The sequence below is a fragment of the Geotrypetes seraphini genome, chromosome 6, assembly GCF_902459505.1.
Source record: "Geotrypetes seraphini chromosome 6, aGeoSer1.1, whole genome shotgun sequence".
NCBI lineage: Eukaryota > Metazoa > Chordata > Amphibia > Gymnophiona > Dermophiidae > Geotrypetes > Geotrypetes seraphini.
The window spans coordinates 233,550,753-233,578,015 of NC_047089.1; the positions used below are offsets into that span (position 1 = coordinate 233,550,753).

Below are 27,263 nucleotides of genomic sequence, written 5' to 3' on the forward strand. Positions count from 1 at the left end.
CCCTTGATTAATTTTAAGAAGTTATTATTAGGTGTTCAGATGGATTTAATCCATGTGCTTTCCTCATGTCAGAAAGGAAAATTACCTGTGAAAAAACCCTCCAAAACTGGACGAAGGATGGACCCTCTTTTATGGCCTTCTTCTGGAATACCCCAAACTAAAGGGCCCTTTTACGAAGCTGTGGTTTAGTAGCCCTTGCACATTAAAGTCATTTTTACCATGGCCATAGAAATGGATTTTTTGTATTAAAGACCATGCATATGCTGTTGCCATTAGTGAACAGACATTTTGAAAAATTACCATTTGGATTGACTGCCATCCATTTTGTAAGCAGTAAGAGCTCATGTATTGTAAGTTAACCAATTAGCGCATGGTAAGATAGATAGGAGCACTGATTAGTGCAGGACCACCCACTCTCCTAGTATTAACAGTATTTGAATGGCTTCCAAACGGCATCAGAAAGGTCTCTCATAGGCTGACTCCTTGCCAGTTATATATTGCCCATGAAGGCAGACTCCTTGTCCTCCCCGACATCCCCCAGCCCCCTCCCAACACTCCACATACCTCCCCCCATACCTTTCCCTCTCTCAGTCATGTGGGTCCCGACATCCCTCCCAGCACCCGACACCCCCTCACCTTTTGTTGAAATATCGGCAGGTGGGATGCCCACTTCCTCCAACCAATAGGGCCGCTTCTTCATCTTAAGATACACTGGGAAGGGCTATGGCTCTGATTGGCCAAGCCTTCCCTTTGATGTCACAGGAATACCTCCAATATCAGAGAGAAGGCTAAGCCAATCAGGACCTTAGCCCATCCCAGTATATTTCAAGATGCACTGGAAGGGGGCAGAGCCACCATTTTGAAGAGGCGGACCTATCGTTAGGAGGAAGTGGGCAAGCTTCCTGTCAATATTTCAGTGAAAGATACAGGGGATGGTAGGTGTCAAAGAGGTATTGGGGGCTGGGGGAGGATGTCAGGACCCACATGGCTGCCTGAGAGAGAGAAAGGTATGGGGAGAGGTATGGGGGGTGTCGGGAGGGCTGGGGGGATGTCAGGGGAGAACAAGGAGTCAGCCTTTGCAGGATCGTCAGGTTTTTTTTAATGAAATGGGAGGGTGTGCAGATGTCAGAGGGGTGTCGGGGGCATGTAGAGTGTTGGGAGGGTGACTCTTCTTAGAGGGGGGCTGCCAGTGGTGATGGGGGCCGGCCGGCAAGGAGTCAGCCTGCACAAACCGCCCGTGAGAGGGAAAGGTACTGGGGTTGGGGGGTGAATGTCAGAGGAGTATCTGGCGGTATGTGGAGTGTCAGAAGGACTATTCTTCAAGGGGGATGTCAGTGGTGATATTGGAGTGTGGAGTCGGTCTATGCATGTGAGAAGACTCCCCCCCCCTCCTGTTCCTATGCTATTGGTAGAGTCAATTGGTAGTGCTAGGACAATTGGTAGGTAGAATACAACAATTGGTAGGAAGATCCTATCAACTGTCATATCCTACGAATTGTCTTCCTACCAATTCATCCTACCAACTGCCGTTCTACCAATTATCTTCCTACAAATTGTCATAGACCCATTTTTTTTAGTATACGGTCAGTGCATGAACATTTGGCAGTTACTAAAGTACACCGTTTTAAGCTGTGCTAAATATGTGTTAGCAGCTTTGTAAAAGGGACCCTAAATTATCTAAACAGTAATAAATACAGGGGAAGCCAAACTCAACAAATACTACCTGGGCAGACAAATCCACATGAATGTTCCGACAGTGTGCAATTCCAAAGAAAAGGCAGATGGTAATGCAAAGGGTTTCCTGCTGAGCCAAGAGGGATAGAAACCCAGTGGCCAGTGACTATCGGTTTGTTCATCAAATGGTAGCCACGACCCCAGTTCCTACTTCATGCTGCCACTTTGTTCTCGGTTCATAGACAGTAACACGGAAGACAAAGGCGCGCGCCGACAACTGAGCGCACGATGGAGGTGCGCGCCGAAGAAAAAGACTGTTTTTAGGGGCTGCGACGGGGTTTTTGTTGGGGAGCCCCCCCCCACTTTACTTAATACATATCTCGGCGGCGTTGTGGGGGGTTTGGGGGGTTGTAACCCCCCACATTTTAGTGAAAACGTAACTTTTTCCCTAAAAACAGGGAAAAAGTGAAGTTTTCAGTAAAATGTGGAGGATTACAACCCCCCAAACTCCTCACAACGCCCCCACAACGCGGCACGATCTGTATTAAATAAAGTGGGGTTCCCCCCCCATCGTAGCCCCTAAAAACAGTCTTTTTCTTCGGCACACACCTCCACACTGCGCTCAGTTGTCTGCTCGCGCCTTTGTCCCGGCGCGCTTTTGACCTGACACCTTGTTCTCTGCTACTAGGAGGACCCTGAGCTTGTATTTGGAAAGGTGCAAAATCATATTTAAAATCCGATTCCAAATCTATGATTGTGAGGTTGCAAAAATCTGAGGAAGAAGAGCTGGGCTTTGAAGAGATGGATTTCTGCTAGAGCTTCTTGCACTAGGCATGGAGTGGCAAGCAGAGCATAGATATGCCTTGCTTGGCAGACACAGAATATTCCCAGATATTCTGTAGCAGGAAAGCACAGGGAAAACTAAGCAGGTAGGGCAATTCTGGGCACACTCAGATTCTTAAAGATGGAAATGGCTCAGCAGGAGGGGTTTTTAGACTTTTCACAGTATCTTTTCAGGGATACCACATTAATCACAGAGGCCTCATGATTTTATCTGACTGCCAAAAAATATTTTTACAAAAGAATTAGTAGCACTGCTGCTCCAAATAAACAATTGGGATTTTTTTTTTCCAGGGGGGTAATAGGTGGAGGGATAGGAGATGTATAGGTTTAAAAGTTAATAGTTATTTTCTGGTTCAAGCATACTATATCATGTACAACGTTGAGGACTGGTCCAATGGTTTGGTGTCACTTTCTGAAGACTTAAGTTCAATTCCTAAGTTTCTGTTCCTTGGATCAGCAAGACTAGGGACACTGCAGAGGACATGTTCATAGTCCCTAGTGGAGTGGGAAAAGGTCATGGTCACTTAACAGCAGAAGCTCTAAGTGACTAAGCTCAGGGTTCTGGAGAGAGCTATGGTTTGTTGTCCCAGGCCAAGGCCTCTCCGTGTGGCGAAAGTGATAAATAGGGGATCAGTTTATAACGTGGGGAAAATTCTCAGATAGTTGCATTCAGGAAAAAAAAAGGACCTGCGAGTCCAAATCAAACTACTGCAACTAACTCAGTAATCTGTTCATCCTTTGTGGAACTAAGTCTTATTTTTTAAGGCTTTTCAGAATCAGAGGACGTCTCAGAAGAATCCAGCTGCAGCATTAGATGGCCTCCTGAAAAGGTTTATCCATGCCACCCACAGGAAAAGTCAACTTCCAATAACATGGTCCTGGCATTAATGCTGCTTTGGAACAATCAGGTTTTTCAGCATGTCAAATGAATTGCCATCTGGATGCACTGTGACGATATCTTTGCCTTCTTGGTGAACTTGAAGAAACCCGTTATTGTCTAGACCAACTATCCAGGCCTGTGGACCCTCCTCATTCCAAAGCCGGACTTGTTTGCCACTATAAATACAAAGCAGAAGAAAACATAATCCAAGAGCAGCCAGATATCTTCTTTGCAGTCAAAAGCACATGGTTATTATTCAGACAGACCAAAATGTAGGATGATAGTGGGACTGAATGGTGAAAGCGCCAACTGTTGAATTTATAGTACAGTAAGATTTTGCAATCACTGCACGTTAATTGTCAAAATTTAAACGAGGTTCACTGTAAAACCTCTGAATTAGCTGTTAGGGTGCTCCCCAGCAGCTTCCCATTTAGCTAACACACACACAAAAAAAAATTAAGATATGCATTTGCTAAACACCTTTATGATTAGTATTCACCTACCAAATTTGATCTTAGTTCCACGTGCATCCAGGAAGGGGGGGGGGGGGAGGAGAGATGGGTAAATTTTTTCAGTAATTTGCAAGTATGGAAGTACTGTTTATTGAATTTTTGAATGCATATGTGTTGCACTTTTTATAAGCTTAATAAAATCAATAAAGATAAAAAAAGGATATGCATTTACTGCATAATGTGTTTAGCTATACCCACTCATATAGCATTAACTATGCTATGTTATCTGCCAAGTTGTTGATTAATGCATGGGAACTTCCTCCACATTAACTCTAAGGTACATTATTTATTGCATTCTCTATCTCATCTGTTAATAACGTGTATTAACTGCAATACTGCAGACTGGATTAGCTATGGGTCTACAAGTAGGCGGTATATACATCCCAATCCCTTTCCCAAAGTGATGGGCACTGAGAGGTGTTGGACATACCTTCAACAATTTTTAAATTCACTCCATTTGTGTTCTAAACAGAGCGCTTGAAAAGCTGTCTCCCTCACTGCGTAAAGGTCACTATAAAGGTTAAGTCTCCCCCACCCAGCCCTAATTATTCATTTAGCTCTAAGCTCTAAACATTTCCATCCAGCATTCCTGTGCCCCTCCCAACAATAATCACCACCACTTTTGTCACGCTGAAACCTGGAGCAAATCCCCTCCCAATGCTTGCCCCCAAATTTAAAATGCATGTTCATATTTAGAATAGACTTTTGGAAGCAAATAAATCTACGCTAGAGAATGACACAGGGACAAATTTGTCCCTGTGAATTTTGTCGCTGTCCCTGTCCCATTCCTGAAAGCTCTGCCTTAACCGCACAAGCCTTGAACACTTATGATTTTAAAGTGTTTGAGGCTTGCGCAAATGAGGACGGAGCTTAGGCATTGGTGGAATGAGGCATTATGACATCACAGTCTGAGCTCTAGAATGTTGCCACTTATGATTTTAAAGTGTTTGAGGCTTGTGCAGTTGAGGACGGAGCTTAGGCATTGGTGGAATGAGGCATTATGACATCACAATCTGAGCTCTAGAATGTTGCCACTTATGATTTTAAAGTGTTTGAGGCTTGCGCAAATGAGGACGGAGCTTAGGCATTGGTGGAATGAGGCATTATGACATCACAATCTGAGCTCTAGAATGTTGCCTCTTATGATTTTAAAGTGTTTGAGGCTTGTGCAGATGAGGACGGAGCTTAGGCATTGGTGGAATGAGGCATTATGACATCACAATCTGAGCTCTAGAATGTTGCTACTTATGATTTAAAGTGTTTGAGGCATGTGCAAATGAGGACAAAGTTTGCAGGAATGGGGCATGAGCAGGGACAGCTTGCTGGGAAGGACAGAAAAATGAGTTCCCTTGTGGAGGGGGAAAAATTTGTTCCCGTGTCATTCTCTAATCAACACCACCTCTTCCACTTTAGGCACCATCTACCTATTTAGAGGACAGGGGCATAGATAGATTGTGAGCCCACCGGGACAGAGAGGGAAAAATGCTTGAGTACCTGATTGTAAAAACCGCTTAGATAACCTTGATAGGCGGTATATAAAATCCTAATAAACTTAAACTTAAACTTAAGAGAGCCCGGCAAAAAGCCTGGGGCCACCCAATGATATGAGCCACCTGTCGTTGAACTGAAGTGCTCCTCTAATGGATTGGCTTCCTTCCTGCTATCCAGCATTTCCCTCTCTCTCTCTCCTTTCCACTCCTGTTCCAAAAGTATACACATCTCCCTCATTATTTGTGGGGGATATAGGCAGAGCCGGACTGCAAATAGGGAAATACCACAAATATCCGGCTCTGACCCACCCTCACCTCCCTCCCGCCTTCCTCCGGAATCTCGGCCTTACCTGGTGGTCTAGCGGGCTTTCGGGGCAGGAGCAAGGCTGCCCTGTGAACTTCTAAAAGCTAAGTTACTCAACATTTCATATTCTGCTCTTTTCACTGGTTTTCAGCATTATATCTGCTTAATTTCTCTTCTCCTCCCTGTTTCTTACTAAAAAAAAAATATAAAAAAGCACAAAAAAATAAATCCTTCTCTTTCCTCTGTTAAATCTTATTTCCTCTTCCTGCATTTTTGTTTAAAATACTGTGTTTTAGGTGGTATAGAGCCTATATTTCTGGTGCCTGTGGCTCAGGGTGACTAAAGTAGGGAAAATCCTGTTATAAATCCTGTGTTTTAGGGTAGCACTGATAGAACCTGCATTTTTGTTTAAAATACTGTGTTTTAGGTGGTATATAGCCTATATTTCTGACTCACTAGTTTTTAGCCATTGTGTCTGATTAGGTGGAGAAGGGAGGGGCTCTGTTTTACTTCTAAGGTTAATTGCATTATCTTTGGGACATTGCTGAAACAAGGCTGCCCTGTGAACTTCTAAAAGCTAAGTTACTCAACATTTCATATTCTGCTCTTTTCACTGGTTTTCAGCATTATATCTGCTTAATTTCTCTTCTCCTCCCTGTTTCTTACAAAAAAAAAATATAAAAAAGCACAAAAAAATAAATCCTTCTCTTTCCTCTGTTAAATCTTATTTCCTCTTCCTGCATTTTTGTTTAAAATACTGTGTTTTAGGTGGTATAGAGCCTATATTTCTGGTGCCTGTGGCTCAGGGTGACTAAAGTAGGGAAAATCCTGTTATAAATCCTGTGTTTTAGGGTAGCACTGATAGAACCTGCATTTTTGTGTAAAATACTGTGTTTTAGGTGGTATAGAGCCTATATTTCTGGTCACTTCACAACCAATCAAGATGACCTTTATTCTATGCAATCACTGTGGTGCTTTAATTCCAAGACATACTATTTGGAGGCTTAAGGCTTGCCCCATCTGTTTTCAACTTGCCAGTATTAAGGAGGAGCTCTGCAAACTTAAACAGGAATTGAATACAATTAAAGCAGCTTCCATCACTCCACAAAATCATACCAACTTACCACCTCTACCTCAAAGAATAAAACAGCCCAGGAATAAATGGGTCACAGTAGGCTCAGGAAGACTGCGACATATAACACAGAAACATCCACCTTCACTAATATTACCTCTACAGAATTCCTTCGCTCCACTAGTGCACTGCGATACTCAGGAAAACAGAAGGGAGGTGGGACTTGAACCAATGAATGAAACTCAAGAGAACAAGAGCACCCTAAGTACAAATAAAAAAGCCAAAAACAGAAAACTATTACTGTTGGGGGATTCCATCATCAGAGGCATTAACCTTGGAACACAGGGCGAGGAGACCAAAATAGTGAAATGTCTTCCAGGATCCTCAGCTACCAGGAGTTCCAGGCAAATACTGACTATAATTAAGGAAGAAACTAAGGATTTTAACACTGATGTTGTTATCCATCTGGGAACAAATGACCTGGCCAACAACTCCACACTTGCAGCACAGAAAGCTTTTCGGGAGCTTGGTGAGGGCGTGAAACCTTTTGTAAAGACTTTAGCTTTTTCTGAAATACTGCCTGCATATGGAAAAGGAGAGCAAAGAGTGAAAAACACAGAGGACTTTAATAGATGGCTCAGAGCCTGGTGTCATCAAGAAGGCTTCAGGTACATAGGAGGATGGGGAAATACATGGAAGGACAAGAAGCTATATTGCACTGATGGGCTACATATTACTACAGCAGGAAAAAGAAACCTTGCAGAGAAATTTAGACAATATTTTTCTAGGCATTTAAACTAGAAGGTGGGGGGTGGTGTATGTACGAAGGACAATTATAGAGACCACCCCCGGCAAAAGAAAAGATGTGATAGTAGTAAAGGCTGCAAAATAAGCAATATCAGCAACTCATTTCTTAGTATTGCAACGGAAAGTGAAACGACACAAAAATCCATACGAAAAAGGAGATTATCGCTGAAAAATAGCTGGAAAGCGATGACCACAAATGCTCGCAGTCTAAGCAACAAAGTTCATGATCTGCAAGCCCTGATATTAGAGGCAGATCTAGATATTGTTGCTATCACAGAGACATGGTTCAGTGAATCACATGGATGGGATGCAAACATACCGGGATATAATCTTTTTAGGAAGGACAGAGATGGTCATAAAGGTGGAGGAGTAGCTCTCTATGTAAAGATTAATATCCAAGCGACCGAAATGCAAGGGACCTGGGGAGAGGAAGAAGCGATATGGATTGCTCTGAAAAGAGAAGATGGAACTTCTATCTACGTGGGTGTAGTCTACAGACCTCCGACTCAATCGCAGCAAATTGATAAGGATCTGATTGTGGATATCCAAAAGTTTGGAAGGAAAGAGGAGGTTCTGCTGTTGGGAGATTTCAACCTGCCGGATGCGGACTGGAATGTTCCGTCTGCGGAATCGGAAAGAAGTAGGGAGATTGTGGATGCCTTTCAAGAGGCTCTGCTCAGACAAATGGTGACGGAACCCACAAGGGAAAAAGCGATATTGGATCTGGTCCTCACAAATGGAGAGAGTATCTCTAATGTTCGAGTGGGTGCTCACTTGGGTAGTAGCGATCATCAAACGGTTTGGTTTGATATAACGGCTAAAGTGGAGAGCGGCCGCACGATACTTAAAGTCCTAGATTTCAAACGTACGGACTTTAATGCAATGGGAAAGTACCTGAAGAAAGAGCTGTTAGGATGGGAGGACATAAGAGAAGTGGAAAGACTGTGGTCTAAGCTGAAAGGAGCGATAAAAATGGCTACGGACCTTTATGTGAAGAAAATCAATAAAAACAAGAGAAAAAGGAAGCCGATATGGTTCTCCAATCTAGTGGCTGAGAAAATAAAGGCGAAAGAGTTGGCGTTCATGAAATATAAAAAAACCCAAGAAGAGGAGAGCAGAAAGGACTACAGGGTGAAACTGAAAGAAGCCAAGAGAGAGATACGTTTGGCGAAGGCACAGGCGGAAGAACAAATGGCTAAAAATGTAAAAAAGGGAGATAAAAATTTTTTCAGATATATTAGTGAAAGGAGGAAGATAAAAAATGGAATTGCTAGGCTGAAAGATGCTGGGAACAAATATGTGGAGAGTGATGAGGAGAAAGCAAATGTGCTAAACAAATACTTCTGTTCTGTGTTCACAGAAGAAAATCCTGGAGAAGGACCGAGATTGTCTGGCAAAGTTACACGAGAAAATGGAGTAGATTCTGCGCCGTTCACGGAGGAGGGTGTTTATGAGCAACTTGAAAAACTGAAGGTGGACAAAGCGATGGGACCAGACGGGATCCATCCCAGGATACTAAGGGAGCTCAGAGAGGTTCTGGCGAGTCCTATTAAAGACTTGTTCAACAAATCTCTGGAGACGGGAGTGATTCCTGGGGATTGGAGTAGAGCGGATGTGGTCCCTATTCATAAAAGTGGTCACAGGGATGAAGCAGGAAACTACAGGCCGGTGAGCCTCACTTCAGTTGTTGGAAAAATAATGGAAGTGTTGCTGAAAGAAAGGATAGTGTATTTCCTTGAATCTAATGGGTTACAGGATCCGAGGCAACATGGCTTTACAAAATGTAAATCGTGCCAAACGAACCTGATTGAATTTTTTGATTGGGTGACCAGAGAGCTGGATCGAGGACATATGCTAGATGTAATTTACTTGGATTTCAGCAAAGCCTTTGATACAGTTCCTCATAAGAGGCTGTTGAACAAACTTGAAGGGCTGAAGTTAGGACCCAAAGTGGTGAACTGGGTCAGAAACTGGCTGTCGGACAGACGCCAGAGGGTGGTGGTTAATGGAAGTCGCTCGAAGGAAGGAAAGGTGACTAGTGGAGTCCCTCAGGGTTCGGTGCTGCGGCCAATCCTGTTCAATATGTATGTAAGTGACATTGCTGAAGGGTTAGAAGGAAAAGTGTGCCTTTTTGCAGATGATACCAAGATTTGTAACAGAGTAGACACCGAAGAGGGAGTGGAAAATATGAAAAAGGATCTGCAAAAGTTAGAGGAATGGTCTAATGCCTGGCAACTAAAATTCAATGCAAAGAAATGCAGAGTAATGCATTTGGGGATTAATAATAGGAAGGAACCGTATATGCTGGGAGGAGAGAAGCTGATATGCACGGACGGGGAGAGGGACCTTGGGGTGATAGTGTCCGAAGATCTAAAGGCGAAAAAAACAGTGTGACAAGGCAGTGGCTGCTGCCAGAAGGATTCTGGGCTGTATAAAGAGAGGCGTAGTCAGTAGAAGGAAGAAGGTGTTGATGCCCCTGTACAGGTCATTGGTGAGGCCCCACTTGGAGTATTGTGTTCAGTTTTGGAGACCGTATCTGGCGAAAGACGTAAGAAGACTTGAGGCGGTCCAGAGGAGGGCGACGAAAATGATAGGAGGCTTGCGCCAGAAGACGTATGAGGAGAGACTGGAAGCCCTGAATATGTATACCCTAGAGGAAAGGAGAGACAGGGGAGATATGATTCAGACGTTCAAATACTTAAAGGGTATTTAACGTAGAACAAAATCTTTTCCAGAGAAAGGAAAATGGTAAAACCAGAGGACATAATTTGAGGTTGAGGGGTGGTAGATTCAGGGGCAATGTTATGAAATTCTACTTTACGGAGAGGGTGGTGGATGCCTGGAATGCGCTCCCGAGAGAGGTGGTGGAGAGTAAAACTGTGACTGAGTTCAAAGAAGCGTGGGATGAACACAGAAGATTTAGAATCAGAAAATAATATTAAAGATTGAACTAGGCCAGTTACTGGGCAGACTTGTACGGTCTGTGTCTGTGCATGGCCGTTTGGAGGAGGATGGGCAGGGGAGGGCTTCAATGGCTGGGAGGGTGTAGATGGGCTGGAGTAAGTCTTAACAGAGATTTCGGCAGTTGGAACCCAAGCACAGTACCGGGTAAAGCTTTGGATTCTCGCCCAGAAATAGCTAAGAAGAAAAAAAATAATAATAATAATTTAAATTGAATCAGGTTGGGCAGACTGGATGGACCATTCGGGTCTTTATCTGCCGTCATCTACTATGTTACTATGTTTCTATGTAGCAATCTTCCTACGCTCCTACCCCGTGTAGATTGCCAATAGGAAATGGCTGTGGGGAGTTCCCGTAGTCTCTCCATGAGTCCAACCCTTTCTGCCTCCTGCACACTTTCTCTCTCTCTCCTTGCCTCTTTCCTCGAGTGACATCCTTCCTTCCTTCCCACTCCCCAACCCATGTTCTCTCCCCATGCAACATTTCTCTCTCTCCTCCACCCCATGTCCATTTCTCCCTCTCTCATCACTCTCACTCCTCTTGTAACAATTTTCCTTCCTTCTTTCCCTCCCTCCAACCCCACTCACAGCTAATATACTCTCTCCTCATCCACCATCTCACCTTCCCCTCCAGTGTGTAGCATCTTTCCTTTCCCTCCCCTTCTGCCAGGTCTACTAGCACCTCTTCTCCCTTCCCTGCCCCCTGTCCAGCAGCACCTCTTCCTCTCCCAATGTCCATCAGCATCCCAATGTCCAGCAGTATCCTTTCTCCTTTCATCCTCCCCCTTCCCCCTGTCCAGCAGTACCCCTTCTCCCTTCCCTTTCCCTCCTCCCCTGCCAAGCAGTACTTCTCCTGTTTCGCGGTTTCCTCAGGCAGCCTCAGGGCTTTTGCTAGGCCAGCTGCCTCTGATGAAAAAGGAAGTTGCATCATTGAAATGGGCCAGCCTAGCAAAGGCCCCAAGACTGCCTGAGGAAACCGGCATCTAAATTAATCCTAGTGGCAGCTCTGTGGCCAAGTTAAAAATACACTGAGCTGCTGCTGCTGTTATGGTGATGCGGAGAAAACTCAGAAGGCAGGAGTCCCTGGAGATATGTGACGGCAGCAGGGAGATGTTGCTGATTGATAAGCAGTGCCAGCACGTGAACCTCTGCCTCTTGCGGCGAGATGCAAGTCAGCTGGCCGGTGCTTCCCTTCCTCCTCAGTGTGTTGCGGCACACTTGGAATCTCAGGAGGCAAACCAGTGTGCCGTGGCACACAGTTTGCGATACACTAGTCTAGGAGTTCAGTAATTTTATTCTTTGTAATAGTTTCAAGTTTTTATTCAGCTTCATATACCGCAAATTCACGTAGCATCAATGTGGTTTACAATATACAATTAATATCTACACAGAAGAGGAGCTGAGGGAGAAAAGGGCCTGGGATAGGCATGTGGGATCTCTCAGAGAGGGAAAGAGATAATGGTTACTGTTGATGGGCAGACTAGATGGGCCATTTGACCTTCATCTGCCATCATGTAAGAAAAAAAAAAAAAAAAGAGGACCTATAATAATTCAATAGGAAAGTAGTGTTCTCCCTAGGGACTTTTAGCTGGGCGGTCCGCTCAGCTAATTTAGACAAGTGCCCGTCTATCATCTGCTGCTGCCGCCGCTGCTGAACATAAAAAAAACCAAACAAACAAAAAAAACGGCTTGGAGATTTCAGCCCGTAGCGAGCTTATGCTCCGGGGCTCTATTGGGGGAAATGCTGCCGAGTCCTGCCTTCGCGGAAACAGAAAGTAGGCAGGACCCGGCAGCAAGAAGAGCAAATGCTTCACTAACCTGTCTCCCGCCTTAGCCCGTAGCGAACACTTGCTTCAGGGCTCTCAACATGTGCGTGCCGGCTTCCCTTCTCTTCCCTCCGAAACCGGTAGTTATGTCCGGGGCGGGGAGGGGGAAGAGAAGGGAAACCGGCACACACGTCAGAGCCCTGGAGCTTGAGTTCGCTATGGGCTAAGGCGGGAAACTTACAATTTGTTGCTCTTGCTGCTGGGTCCTCCCTACTTTCTGTTTCCGCGAAGGCAAGACTTGGCAGCACTTCTCTACATCGCTCCTTAGTTTTTATGAAGTGGTGCAGTGAGGGGCCATCGGCTGTGGTTACCACAACCAGCACTTTACTGGCACAGGCAGTAGCAGCAGGAGGATGATGGTGGCCTTATGTAATCAATGAGGCGAGCCCAGCGGTGGCACTGCGGTGTCTGCGGGAGGCGTGCGAGAGTGTAACAGCCGCCCTGGAGCCGCTGCACTTCAACAAACTGGACTTTGGTGAGACCGGCGTGCTCAATCACTTCCACAACGCAGGTGCACGGGAAGCGCGAGAGTGGGGGTAAGTGGCCAGAGTGAGAAGGTATCAGGCCCCGTGGGGTTGTTGGGGGGTGTATATGGGGTTTTTATTACTTATAACCAGCTGAATTTCAAAATAAAAGTGTGAGCAGAATGGCTGTACTGCTATAAATAATTCGTTTAAAAAGTGCACTAACAAATTGCCATCTTAATGGAAATTCTTGCAAGCCCCCTTGTTAATACTGCTGTTTTCTTGGTAGTTATTTCAGCTGGGGTTTTTTGTTTGTTTTTTTGGCAGCTCAGAAGAGCCAAACTGAGCAGTCTTTTACCTCTCCTTTACTGTCACTACATAATTTGCTTTTTCTTCATTGTCATTTTCAGAGCCCCCCACTCCCTTTTTCCTGCTCCTCCTTTTCACAGCTGGGCCTTCCTCCCACAAAATGACAAACGATGAGTGAGAAGTGTCACCATCACATTGTCCTGTCCAGAAGGCTGAGCCAATCTTCCATGTCTGCTTTCAAAGGCTGTTCAGAAAAATCTAAAGTTGGAAAAACTGAATTGAAGTTTTCCCCATGAATTTGATTGTACTTGATCAGAAAATAATTTTTTAAAAAAATTTGAAAGCCCTTCCTGGGGTCCCTCAAAGTCACTGATTACAAAGCTCCATTTTTCTTAAAATTTGCTATTATTTTTTATTAATGAAGCAATTTTCTTGGTATTATAGCTATAACTATTTAGATTGCTGCAGCTGCCAATGCTCCTGGAGGGAGGTTTGTCGGTCATCTCACGGTGGGGTTTGCATGGAAGGGAGAGATAGGAGGGTCAGCGGGGTGGGGGGGGAGAAGTGAGCTTCTCTGGTTGCTCCAAGGCCTAGCGTCATTAACTTCTTTGGGCAGTATTTACAATTTGCTGCTGTTGCCAGCTTCAGGCCTTCCTCTCTGCCGAGTCCTGCCTAATTCCTGTTTCCATGAAGGTAGAATCCAACAGAGAAGGCCCGAAGCCGGCAACAGCAGCAAATTGTGAATGCTGCTGCTGCCCGAAGAAGTTCATGACCGGAGATGGGGTGACAGAAGGAGGAAAGGGAGCAGAGGATGGAGAGAATTGCTGCACGCAACTGAAGGAAGAAGGAAGATGGGGGAGGGTGGGAAAGGAAGGAATGAAAGGAGATGCCAGGGCATGGAGGGGGAGGGAGAGATGGAAGAAAAGGAGAGAGATGCCAGGGAATCAGGGAAGGGAAGGAGACAGAGATGCCAGCCCGTGGGGTGGGAAGGAAAGAAAGGAGAAGAGAGAGATGCCAGAGGAGGTGGTGACAGAGAGAGTAAAATGGAGAGCTGGCAGAGCTGAAATCAATCATGTACAAAGGAGAGACGGGGCACAGGATAGACAGTTTATGGAAGGAGCATAGAAAGAGGGAAGATACCATATGGAACAGGGAGAGGGCAGACAGTGAATGGAAAGGGCTGATGCTGCATGGAAGACTGAGAAAGGACAGATGCTGGCTAGAAAGAAGAGAGTGAAGACAAGATGATTAAAGCAGAAACGACAAAAGATAGAAAAAAGATTTTTTATTGCTTTAGAATAAAATAATATTGTAGTTGTATTGATAAAACTTTTAGAAACAGAAAATAAGGTAATCTTTTTACTGGACTTATTTTAATACATTTTTTACTAACTTTTAGAGACCAAAACCCCCTTTCTCAGGTCAAGACAGTATAATGTAACAGCAGTATACTATATTGACCTGAAGAAGGAGGCTGTGGCCTCTGAAAGTTAATTGAAAAATTGATTAGCCCAATAAAATGGTATATTCTTATCTTCAATTTATGTTTTATTTTTATTTGTTAATTTGTAAAGTGGTGATTGTTATGTATCAGTTTTTTCAAATTTACATTTACTGTCTTTATATTTTGCACAGTATTAGGGGACAAGTATCACTATTTCTGTGGTGTTGCATTGTATGCAGAGTCTGGTTTTTTGGTGGTTCAGTTTAACTTTTGTCTACATATTTTTATTTTGTGATTATTCCATATTGGGAGAGGGTGTATCTGTGTTCTGTGTGTATGAAAAGGACATGGTTTTCTGTTAGCATCGACTGTACAGGATCAATTGATTGTGCAGGATCTGGTTTGTTTAGTTTTACAGTGTGTGTGTTGGTGTTCTAGTGCTCAATGCAGTGTTTAAGATGCTGCCTTGTCCTAGGTGTACCCTTGTTGTGTGACTCATGGATTATTACTAAAAAATAACTTTTTTATATAGAGGAGAGGGTTGTTAAAAATGATTAGCACTGGCACATGGGCCCAACCCGACCATGTGCCCAAGGCCCCGCCCCCAGGAGGGACCTAAGGCTCCCGGGCCTATTCTGATTGGCCCAGGCGCCTTAGGCCCCACCAGTAGGTGGCGCTTTGGGACGGATGGGCCAATCCGGCCTCATTCCGTTGTTGGCTGCCTGCCGGACAGGCGGGTTTGGCTCCCGTCTGTCCGGCCAACTACACAAAGGTACGGGGAAGGGAGGTGGGGGTGTCGTGGGGGTCGGCCAGGGGGGTCGCGGGTCGGCTGGGGGGGCGGTCGGAGGTTCTTGGGGGGGGGGCGGCCGTTGGGGGGAGGGGGGTTTGCGTCGAGGGCAGGAGGGCCTGGGATCCCTCCTGCCCGTAATGTAGTGCGGGGTGGGGGTAGGGGGTCGCCGTGGCCAGGAGGGTTTGGGCTCCCTCCTGGCCCGAACAACTAGCGGGGGGGGGTCGCCAGGGCCAGGAGGACTTGGGCTCCCTCCTGGCCCGAACAACTAGCGGGGGGGGGGTCGCCAGAGCCAGGAGGGCTTGGGCTCCCTCCTGGCCTGATATTGTCGGGGAGTTGGGGAGTCGGCGGGGCAAGAGGGCTTGGGCTCCCTTTTGCCCCGATCGTGTCGGGGAGTCGGCGGGGCAAGAGGGCTTGATGTCAGAGAAAGGGCGGGACCGCCGGAAGAGGAAGCAGCGCAGGCGCAGGGCTCACAGAAGGGCCGGGACCGCCAAGAGGAAGCAGCAGGACACCGGTAAGAGCTTCTACATGATGGGGGGGTTGGGAGGCTGTGGGGGTGCGAGCGGTCCTTCAGGGTGGGGGTGCGGGTGGGAGTGCGTGTGAGCGGTCCTTCGGGGTGGGGGTGCGGGTGCGTGCGAGCAGTCCTTCGGGGTGGGGGTGCGAGCGGTCCTGCGGGGGGGTGAATCGGACGTCGGGGGAGGCATCAGGCTTTCAGGGTGGGGACAGGACTTCAAGGGGGAGAGGAGAGTCGGGGCGGGCGAAAGGAGAGTCGGTGTGGCCAGAGGAGAGTCGGGGCGGGCGGCGACGGGAGAGTCGGGCAGCATGCGCGGTATACGGGTATGCGCGGTATACAAAATTTTTTTAACATATATTTCGGTTTCCCGCGCGTTTTACACGGGTGCGCGTTATCTACGTGAAAATACGGTAGTTTCCAGATCATCCTTGAATCCTTTTAACAAGTACTTATTAAATTAGTGTTGTAGTTGTCCAGGTCTTGCCACATTTGAGTAAATGGAGCCAACGTTGTAGTCATCGTGCTGTGGCTTTGTTTTTACATATTGTGGGGTTTCAAACCTGATTAGGCTGGGGTTTGGGGGTGGGAGTTTCCTCAGGAAGGAAGGGGATTTCGGTGGGGAATTAATGCAGGAAAAGCTCAATGGTCTAAAATTTGAATTTTGGCACAAAAATTTGTTGGTCACAATTTTAAATTCTGGCAAGAATGAGGCTGGAAAGTCACTGGGACAATTTCTGCCTCTAGATTGTGAGGAATTTTTTTATAGGCCATGCTTAAAAACTTGGGGAGGGGGGACGATAACATTTGTTTTGACACCGATCCTTTTCATGCTAAATTTCTTTCGAATGACCAGTTGCCATAAGCCCTTTGCCTCCAATGATGTTATTAGGGAGTCTTGCTATCTCTATTGTCTGTTGCCTCTCTGATTCTTCTTGGTCAAGACGGCCAGGACATAAAATTGAGCTCCCCCCTTTAATTCACAAAAGCAGCACTGCAGGCTTCATCACCCTGATCCAGAAAAAGGGTAAGTGTGAAATCCACACCTGTCTCATCTTTTAACTTCATTGCTGAGCTGTTGATATTTTGGCAATATCTGGAGTTGTCATTAACAGTAGGGGTTTATTTGGGGGGGGGTTTATTGGGAGGGGGGCGGTGTTCAGATATGAGAGCACCTGCCCAGAGTGTTGGACAGATACAATGAACTCAAGTAATATGAGACCAACTATTAAGACTGACTTAAAAATAAAAAGCTCCAAGCCATGCAATCTGCCCCCCCTTCCATAACTGCATCCTTTCTTGTTATTTCTAATTTAGATTTTTTTTAAGGGGTACATTTTAGTTAGGTGACTATAAAGCAGGGGTTAAAATATTCAGTATCTCCATTCAGAAGTCAAATCTACCTAAACTGTGCAGCTAGATATAGCAAAAAAAAAATAAAAGATGTCCTTGGAGAAGGAATTATGTCAGGGGAATGCAACTTAGGGCTAGATTCACAAAGCAAACTGATCGGTTTGCGACCCCTTTGTGAGCAGATTTCCCTCCGGCCCGATTCACTAACCTCTCCTGCGATCCGCTTCCAATTCGTGCATGCAAATGAGGGGAAACGCATACAAAGTAGACAGGGATGCGATTCACCAACGACATTTTTTAAACCGACTGGCCGATCGACCCAAGAAGCTGGGGACCAGTTGCAAATGGCTTTCCGACTCTCCAGCTCCACTGAAACCCTGCTCTCTGCTGCCCCGAATCTCTCCTGCCTGCCTGCCTTGTTGGCGGTTTGCGGTCAGAAAATACCGCGAGTGACCGGGACCGCGAACGACCGGGGGAACACTTTATGTATAAAGGGGCGGCCCTTTATGTATAAAGATTGTCCACCCCTTCCTTAATAATTAAAATCTTTTAAAGTTCATCCTATTTACCGCTTTCAAATTAGACAGCAGCTGTGATAATACGCAACACACCTGCATGAAAGTAGAACACTGACACATGTTAAAAGGGAAGTGTGTGGCGCAGTGGTTAAAGCTACAGCCTCAGCACCCTGGGGTTGTGGGTTCAAACCCACACTGTGCCTTGTGACTCTGGGCAAGTCACTTAATCCCCCCATTGCCCCAGGTACATTAGGTAGATTGTGAGCCCACCAGGACAGATGGGGAAAAATGCTTGAGTACCTGAATAAATTCCCCTAGGAGAACAGTATAGAAAACTGAATAAATACATAGTGTGAAAACTTTCAGCCTCGGATAACCAGAGCTGATATTGTGACATCATAATGCCTCATTCCACCAATGCCTAAGAGCCAACCTCATCAGTGATGTCACAATGACTTGATTGCCCTGTACTTAGCTCACTTTAGCTACATTTTGATTTCTAGAGTGGCGCAGTGGTTAAAGCTCCTTGTGACCCTGGGCAAGTCACTTAATCCCCCATCCCCCATTAGGTAGATTGTGAGCCCGCCAGGACAGATGGGGAAAAATGCTTGAGTACCTGAATAAATTCATGTAAACTGTTCTGAGCTCCCCTAGGAGAACAGTATAGAAAACTGAATAAATACATAGTGTGAAAACTTTCAGCCTCTGATAGCCAGAGCTGGTATTGTGACATCATAATGACTCATTCCACTAGTGCCTAAGAGCCAACCTCATCAGTGATGTCACAATGGCTTGATTGTCCTAGACTTGGCTCAGTTTTATTACATTTTGATTTCTAGAGTGGCGCAGTGGTTAAAGCTACAGCCTCAGCACCCTGAGGTTGTGGGTTCAAACCCACGCTGCTCCTTGTGACTCTGGGCAAGTCACTTAATCCCCCCATTGTCCCAGGTACATTAGGTAGATTGTGAGCCTGCCAGGACAGACAGGGAAAAATGCTTAAGTACCTGAATAAATTCATGTAAACCGTTCTGGGCTCCCTTGGGAGAACAGTATAGAAAAATGAATGAATAAATAAGGAAATAATAAACATGTAATGAAAGCAGATAGCTGAAACTTCAGAAAAGTGGACTCGGAGAATGATTAAAATTAGAGGATATAATAATGAAACATTCAGTCTACAAATATAGGATACAGAACAATTAGGCCACAAAGGAGATACAATGCAAGTTAAGAAACAGGCAAGTTGATAATAAGGGAGATTCAAGGAAAACTGCTGCTTCAAAAAACTGGATAGAAAGGCAGCTCCACTTACCTATGAACCCAGTATTTATAATACAGGGGAAGGACTCCATTTGGCCCTTTGTCCTCGAATATGTCTATCAAATTCTCCAGTACTGTCACTGCTCTAGCAATTAGACAGTCTGCACTGAGGAGTTTTAGCTTTGTCCGGTGTTTCCTGTTGTGTTCCACGATCAGATCATTGATGCATATTGTAGGATTGCTATTGTTCACATTAAATCCACAGCCTAAAGGAATCAAAATATGAAGTTTCACTGCTTTTTGGAATTTTATATTTGATTGAACTTTATTTAGTTCTTAATGCCAACAAAAAGTACAATACAATTTATATACAAATAATGATAATCAACCAAGCACTTATAATCAATCAGTATCTATACAAAAGATAAAAATTCCCTCCCCCATCCATCATTACCATCAGGAATAATACCAAAACATAAGATATACCCCCCTCTCCCACTCCCCCCCCCCGGATGTGTGGGTGAAAAACAACGGAAAATAAATTTTATTGAAATTTTCAATCACAGAGATTGCCAAGGACAACTGACATTCCAAGCCATTACAACACTTGCACAATTAGAAGATAATCAGTAGCTCACTAATACAGTGTTTTTCAACCTTTTTACACCTATGGACCGGCAGAAATAAAAGAATTATTCTGTGGACCGGCATCGGTCCGTGGACCGGCGGTTGAAGAACACTGGGCTAAGTCGTGGGCCAGACCCCGCCCATCTCTACCCAATCTCCACCCCAGACCCCGCCCCCACAATAGTACGAATTGCACCTTGCATGTCCCGTGCCTCATCTGGAAGCCTTCCCTCTGACGCTGCAACGTCAGAGAGAAGGCTTCCGGTTCAGGTGCAGGATGCCCGTAGGAGCCACTGTCCGTGGCTCTGTGCACTGAATCAGTGAGGAAGAGGGAGCTGGCTCGAAGATAATGCCACATCGGCGGTTGAAGAACACTGTTTTGGGCCTGATGCACGTGCTGGCCCTGTGGACCGGCAGGAAATTTCTGTGGACCGGCACTGGTCCATGGACCGGTGGTTGAAGAACACTGCACTAATACATCAGCAATCCTCTGCGTAAACAGAAAATGTTTGCAAAAGGCAGCATTCGAAGATGACAACATCATTGATGTTGTATCAGCAAAACATGAATCCTCTGTTGCCAAAGTACTTGGATCACATGATGATGCAACCAAGACTAGTAGAGGTGAATTGGAAGCCGTACCCACTTTTCTGGATGCTGTATTTAGGGTTACCAGACTTCTGGATTTCCTGGACATGTCCTCCTTTTGAGGGCATCCGGATGGTTTTCCCAAAACCCAGCACTTTGTCTGGGTTTTGAAAAGCTTCTATCAAATCGCCATCGGGCAGGAAGGCATCCGCGCATGCGATGACATCATGCACCCGTGTGCGCATGACATCATCGAGTCACACCCGCACATGTGTGGATGCCCTCCTGCCCAATGAGAGCAGGCAGCGGGGCTAGGGCAGGACTGGGGGTGGGACTGGGGTATGACGGGGCAGGAATGGGTGGAACTAGGCGGGCCTGGGGGCGGGGTCTAGATTTTCCAAATGGAAAATCTGGTAACCCTAGCTGTATTGGCTTTGGAAACATTACAGTGCAATTTTTACCCTGTCAAGGGCGGCAAAGTGGCTTTGCAGCACACGTTCACCATTGACTTATTCCTAACTAAGCATGGAGCGTTGTCTTAAAATAAGTATCTCTATTGGTTTATTGTAACCGAAATGAAATGCTGTTAAATTCCTTTACGTTTGCATTTACACTTTGTTGTTAACAAGAAACTGAGGATGAAACAGTAGGCCCCTCACACTATACTAACTGCAAACACATACATCCTCGGGAACTGTGACTGAGTAAACAAGTTCATTAATGAAGAGTTTGGATATAAGGGACAATTTTTATCAGTCCCCCGAGGTCCCTTATAATAAAGTTTTACTGTACTGTATGTGTCACATATTTCTGAAATTACTTTTTACCCTTTCATATCAGACGTGAACTGTATCACATTCCTCTGGGAGCATATTAGACAGAAAATAGAATGTGGACATAGAGCTTTATAGACAGAACGATTACGGCAGGCACAAACAGCTGGTATGTGCCCAACATTGCAGAGAAGAATGAATGAAAGAAAATTACTTGGCCAGAAGGGAAGCAGCTAGGCTGTGAAACTCCCTAATAATGAGGTTGCTTTAATTACTCAGAGACTTGAATAAAATAAGAACTGAGCAAATTAAGAGGGGAGATAATCTTCTTCGATATCCTTGAGAATTGTCATGTCTCTCAGCAGGTGACAACTCCCATCAGATAAAGGACTGTTCAGGATTACATCTTTACAAACCAGGGGACTAATACAGAAAGCTATTGCGGGCAAAAGAGCACAGTTAATGAGTGGTATATATGCTCGTTACCGGCTGCATAATGCAAAAATGAGATTTCAGTGCTCACTGGCTACCTATCCATCACCATATCACTTACAAAATAGCTTTAATCTCCTACAAAACAATGAAAACCAAGGAACCCGCTTTTATCCATAAATATCTGATTCTACATGATCCTCCGAGAACCTTAAGATCTGCATCACAGCGTCTTCTTCATGTCCCATCCCTAAAAATCATTAGTACCCATACGGCTTCTTCTTTTGCAACGATTGCTCCAACAATATGGAATTCGTTACCATTATATTTAAAGTCCGAACAGAATTTAGATAACTTCAAGGGTGGCCTCAAAAGCTTCTTATTTAAAGACGCATATGACTATTAATTGGCCTACGGGACTTTCCAAGCTTATTTTCTATACTAAAATTGATTTTTCCTTTTCCCCATATTATTATTCTTAATTGTTCTTTCTTTCAAATTGTATTTCTCCCCACTATCCTATAGTTTCATGTAAGTAAAGTTATGTCATTAATAGTTTGCTAACTGGACCCCTTTTTAAATTTTTACTGTAAAACGCTTAGAATTTATGATTAGCGTTTTATCAAATTTTTAATAAACTTGAAACTATACTTAACTTGGGTGCTAGACATTAGTGCAGAGCATATTAAAATGTATGGCAAGGAGGTTATACAGCAATACAGGAGGTTGTACAGCAATACAGAGATGTTTTAAAGTTATGCGCTAATATTTATTGTATGAAATATGCTCTGGCAAGTCTGAGACAGGATGGATAAAGAGACTCTCCAACCTGACCACCCTGCTCCAACATTTGGCTTTCTGCAACACCTACCAACGGTTCATAGACAACGGCGCGAAAGACAAAGGCGCGCCTGGACAATTGAGCGCAGCGTGGAGGCGCGCGCCGCTCAAAATTACTGTTTTTAGGGGCTCCGACGGGGGGGTTTGTTGGGGAACCCCCCCACTTTACTTAATAGACTTCGCGCCGGCGTTATGGGGGTTTGGGGGGTTGTAACCCTCCACATTTTACTGTAAACTTAACTTTTTCCCTAAAAAACTTTTCCCTAAAAACCCCCCACAACGCCCCTTAAGTAAAGTGGGGGGGTTCCCCCCCACGCCCCCCCCGTCGGAGCCCTAAAAACAGTAATTTTGAGCGGCGCGCGCCTCTGCGCTGCGCTCAATTGTCTGGGCGCACCTTTGTCCCGGCGCGCTTTTGACCTGAAACCCCTACCAACCCCTCCACAGCCTCCTAGTCCCCTGCACTTCTCCAGATGACATCCTACAGTCTACCGTGATAATCCATTAATTTTCATTTACTTCACATACTGCCAATTAATAAAAGAAGTAAGGCAGCTCATAACAGAAACATGACAGCAGATAAAGGCCTAATGGCCCATCCGCAGCATCCACTATCTCCTACTCGTCTTAAGAGATCCAATGTGCCTGTCCCATGCTTTCTCGAATTCAGACGCAGTCTTTGTCTCCACCACCTCTTTTTTTTATATATACATTCTTTATTCATTTTAAAAACTTCAATTGTGCACAAAAGATGATGCATTTACATAAATTAATACCGTGTTTCCCCGATGATAAGGCAGGGCCATCAAATAAGACAGCCCCCCCTTTTTAGAAAAAATTGTAAAATAAGGCACCCCCCCCCCCCGCAAATAAGCCACCCACCGATACCTGCGCTTACCCGAATCGGGTGGTACGGTGGGTGACTCCGTGTGGTCCCTCCGTCTACCGCGGGGGTCGGCAACCCGCGGCTCCAGAGCCGCATGCGGCTCTTTTCCACCTTTGCCGTGGCTCCGGTAGTGTGTCACGCAGGCATGCAACTTACAAGTCCGGCGTTGCGGCGGGAAATAGCCATGCTGAGCAGTGAGCTCAGCACGTACACAGATGAAAGCCTTGCTTGCTGATTGGTCCGGCGGTCCCAAGTACCTAGCTATATTCCACGTAGGAAAACAGATTTTATGCTGCTTATCCTAGGAATAAGCAGTGGATTTCCCCAAGCCATCCCAATAATGGCCCTTGGACATCTTTTAAAGAAATTATCCAAACCTTCTTTAAACCCTGCTAAGCTGATTTCACCACATTCTCTGGCAATGAATTCCAGAGTTTAATTACACATTTTGTGAAGAAATATTTTCTCCAGTTTATTTTAAATTTATTACTTGGCAGCTTCATTGGATGCCAAGTCCTAGTATTTTTGGAAAGAGTAAACAAGTGATTCACATCTACCCATTCTATTCCACTCAGTATTTTATAGATCGCTATCATATAACCCCTGGGCCACCCCCTCCCCCAACTGAAGAGCCCTAGCCGCTTTAAGCCTTTCTTCATAGAGAAGTTGTCCCATCCGTTTTATCATTTTCATCACCATTCTCTTAAACTTTTCTAATTCCACTACATCTTTTTTTTTTACATATGGCGAGCAGAATTGTACACAGTTTTCGAGTTGCAGCTGTACCATAGAGCAATACAAGGACATTATAATATTTTCATCTTTGTTTTCGATTCCGTTCCTGATAATTCCTAACATTTTATTTGCTTTCTTAGCTGCTGCCACACATTGAGAGGGTTTCAATGTATCCTCAACAATGACACCTAGATCCTTTTCCTGGGTAGTGACTCCTTAAGTGGAACCCTGCACACATAGCTATAGTCACTTATGGGCTAATCAGCGTCTTAGGCCCTTCCTAGTGCATCCCACGATGCACCTGGAAGGGGAAGGCCCACCATTTTGAAGAGGCAGGCCTGCCGGCCAAAGGAGTAGGCATCCCTCTGGCTAGCTGTCATCGGAAAGGTACGGTGGGGGCAGGAGACCCTGGCTTCAGTGACGGGGAGCGGGCATTCCTCCTCCTGGGGGTGTTGGGGGGTGGGAATTTCCAGCAGCAGGAGGAAGTGGGCATCCCTCCTGCTGAAGGAGTTGGGAGGTGTAGAAATTACTGGCAGTGGGACAGAATAGGCATCTCTCCTGCCGGGAGTGTCAGGAGTTGAGAGCGGGATGGGGATACTGGTGGTGGGCATCCCTCCTGCCATCCTTCAATTTGTTTTTTAATTTGCGAGAAGGGGAAGGGAGAGGAGGAGGTCTGAGCTGTCAAGCCTTGCTTTCCTGTCAGTGCCTAAGTTAATCAGCGCTCAGGAACTGACCAGAAAGTAAGGCTACGACAGCTTATACCCTGTTCGAAAATTTTGGCCGCAAATAAGGCACAACGAGGTTAGGAAATCACCCAGCGATGATAGAAAATCACCCGAAGTGCTCCTTTAAATATTGACGAGTCCATTTAATTACCATTTTAATATTAATGACCTCGTCATACTACATTTGCATGGCAGAGTCGGAGACTGTTAGGAAGCTCAGAAAAGGCCATGCTGACAATTGGCCGGTAATATACTGGCACACTAAATCAGCTGGAACCAGTTTGGTGACCATGGTAAGGGCACGGTAAGTTTTGAGAATCCGGCCATCAGTATTTTACAGATCTTTATCGTATCTCCCATGGGCTGTCTCTTCTCCAAGTTGAAGAGCCCTAGTTGTCTTAGCTTTTCCTCATAGGGAAGTCATCCCATCCCATTTATCATATTTTTTGCCTTTCTCTGTACCTTTTCAATGGAGGAAAGTGAATAGTAGAATGCCACTGCCACAGGGTTCTGTACTGGGACTGGTGCTATTTAACATATTTATAAATGATCAAGAAATCAGAATGATGAGTGAGGTGATTAAATTTACAGGTGACACAAAACTATTCAAAGTGGTTAAAACACAGGCAGACTGTTTAAAATTGCAAGACAGTTTTAGGAAATTGGAAAACTGGGCATCGGCAGATGAACTTTAATGTGGAGACATGCAAAATGATGCATATAGGGAAGAAAAAGATCTAGGTATCACTGCAGACAATATGCTGAAATCTGTCCAGTACATGGCAGTGGACAAAAAAAGCAAACAGGATGCTAGGAATTACTAGAAAAAGGGATGGTAAATAAGAGTGAGAATATAATAATACCTCTATATTACAGCTACATATTTAACGCATTCAAATTTTAACGTGTGTTAATTTTAACGCATTAATTGCATTAAAAAGTGTCATTTGCCAATTCACTCAAACCCCCCCTCCCCAAGCCACTGCAGATCTGACGTTGGTACTCTCCCTTTCCCTTCTTCAACCCCGGCATTGTCCGACAGCAATTCAAACAGGCCCTGCAAAAAAGGGGGCTCAGGGGGGAAGGGAGAGAGGCTTTGGCCCTGCAGAAGAGAGAGGAAGGGGGGAAGGGAGAGAGGTGCTGACCCTGCAGAGGAGAGGGCTCGGGGGGAAGGGAGAGAGGTATTGGCCCTGTGGGGGAGAGGGCTAGGAGGGGGGAAGGGAGAGAGGTGCTGGCCCTGCAGAGGAGAGGGGAAGGGGGGAAGGGAGAGAGGTGCTGACCCTGCAGAGGAGAGGGCTCAGGGGGAAGGGAGAGAGGTGCTGGCCCTGCAGAGGAGGGGGCTCAGAGGGGAAGGGAGAGAGGTGCTGGCCCTGCAGAGGAGAGGGCTCGGGGGGAAGGGAGAGAGGTACTGGCCCTGCAGAGGAGAGGGCTCAGAGGGGAAAAGGGAGAGAGGTGCTGGCCCTGCAGAGGAGAGGGAAAGGGGGAAGGGAGAGAGGTGCTGGCCCTGCAGAGGAGAGGGAAAGGGGGGAAGGGAGAGAGGTGCTGGCCCTGCAGAGGAAGGGGCTCAGGGAAAGAGTGAGAGGTGCTGGAGCCGCAGAGGAGGTGGCTAGAGGGAAGGGTGTTTGACAATTTTTCCTTAATAAAAACAGATTTTACATTTAAAAAAATCAATCACATCAGACAAGAACTTAATAGCCAATATGTGTTCTTATTTTTGTACGACTACCAGACATATGCCACTCTGTACCGATACTTTTAAAGAGAGTTCCTGCTCCATGCAGCTTATATGCCAGACCTTTGCAAACGCTGATGCAGCTAAATTTGTTAACACGCTTAAAAAGAATTATAATTCTCACCAATCAGTATATGAAACGTTTTTCCCATCAGTGTAGAATTCACAAGCACACCGCCAAGCTTCATGAGGTCACTGTAGTAAATATCATTTGGCCATTTCACTCTCAAGTCTATAGCCTACAAAAATAACATATCTATATTTTAGTCCTCTTTTCTAGAATTAATATGGACTTTGATTGGGGTTGTCTTTCAACTGTCGTCTGTGTGTGTGTGTTGGGGGGGGTTGAGTTAGAAGGAAATTTAGAAATGTAATACAAATTTAAGTTTAAATGGTACTAGCAATTTTACAGTTCTCACTGTGCTGGAATAAGTTCGGATCTTGTTTTAAAATACTTTTCAAAAATGTCAAGAGCTACAGGCTAAAAATATCAATCAGGTATCGTTGGGAGGGCTAATTCCACAACTGAGTTTTTCAGTCAAATTTCAGGGAAAAAAGGGTTAAAATCAGAAAAATTAATACCGTCCAAGTATTTCGATGTACATATCAAATCTCTGCTGTGCCTCCTTTCCCTAAGGTATAAATAGTCGGATCTAGTTTCTTCTCATACATTTTCTTGCACCCCTCCCCCCCCACTACTATTTTGGTCACCGTCCTCTGAATTGCTTCAAGTCTTTTCAGATCCTTAACAAAATATAGGGCTAGATTCACTAAAGATAGCAACTCAGTCGCTGTTGGCCAATTCTCTGGCCCATTTTCAAACAGCGATTGATTCATTATCAAGTTTGTGTACAAATGATTTGCACGGAAGTGCAAATCATTTGAATGCAAACCCACCGACTCAATCGTTCAGT

At 45.2% G+C, this 27,263-nt stretch overlaps 1 protein-coding gene across 5 annotated transcripts in view; it reads right to left on the minus strand.

Moving 5' to 3' along the window:
* Positions 1-2,705: 2,705 nt before the first annotated feature.
* Positions 2,706-27,263, minus strand: part of HLCS (holocarboxylase synthetase) — a 181,780-nt gene continuing 157,222 nt past the window's right edge. For all 5 annotated transcript variants that reach the window (XM_033949818.1, XM_033949817.1, XM_033949819.1 and 2 more), the window contains exons 9-11: positions 26,474-26,588; positions 19,067-19,280; positions 2,706-3,573 (exon numbers count right to left, since the gene is read on the minus strand). In XM_033949818.1, the coding sequence (XP_033805709.1) occupies positions 3,402-3,573; positions 19,067-19,280; positions 26,474-26,588 (501 nt within the window). In that variant the 3' untranslated portion in view covers positions 2,706-3,401. The remainder of the gene's footprint in view (positions 3,574-19,066; positions 19,281-26,473; positions 26,589-27,263) is intronic.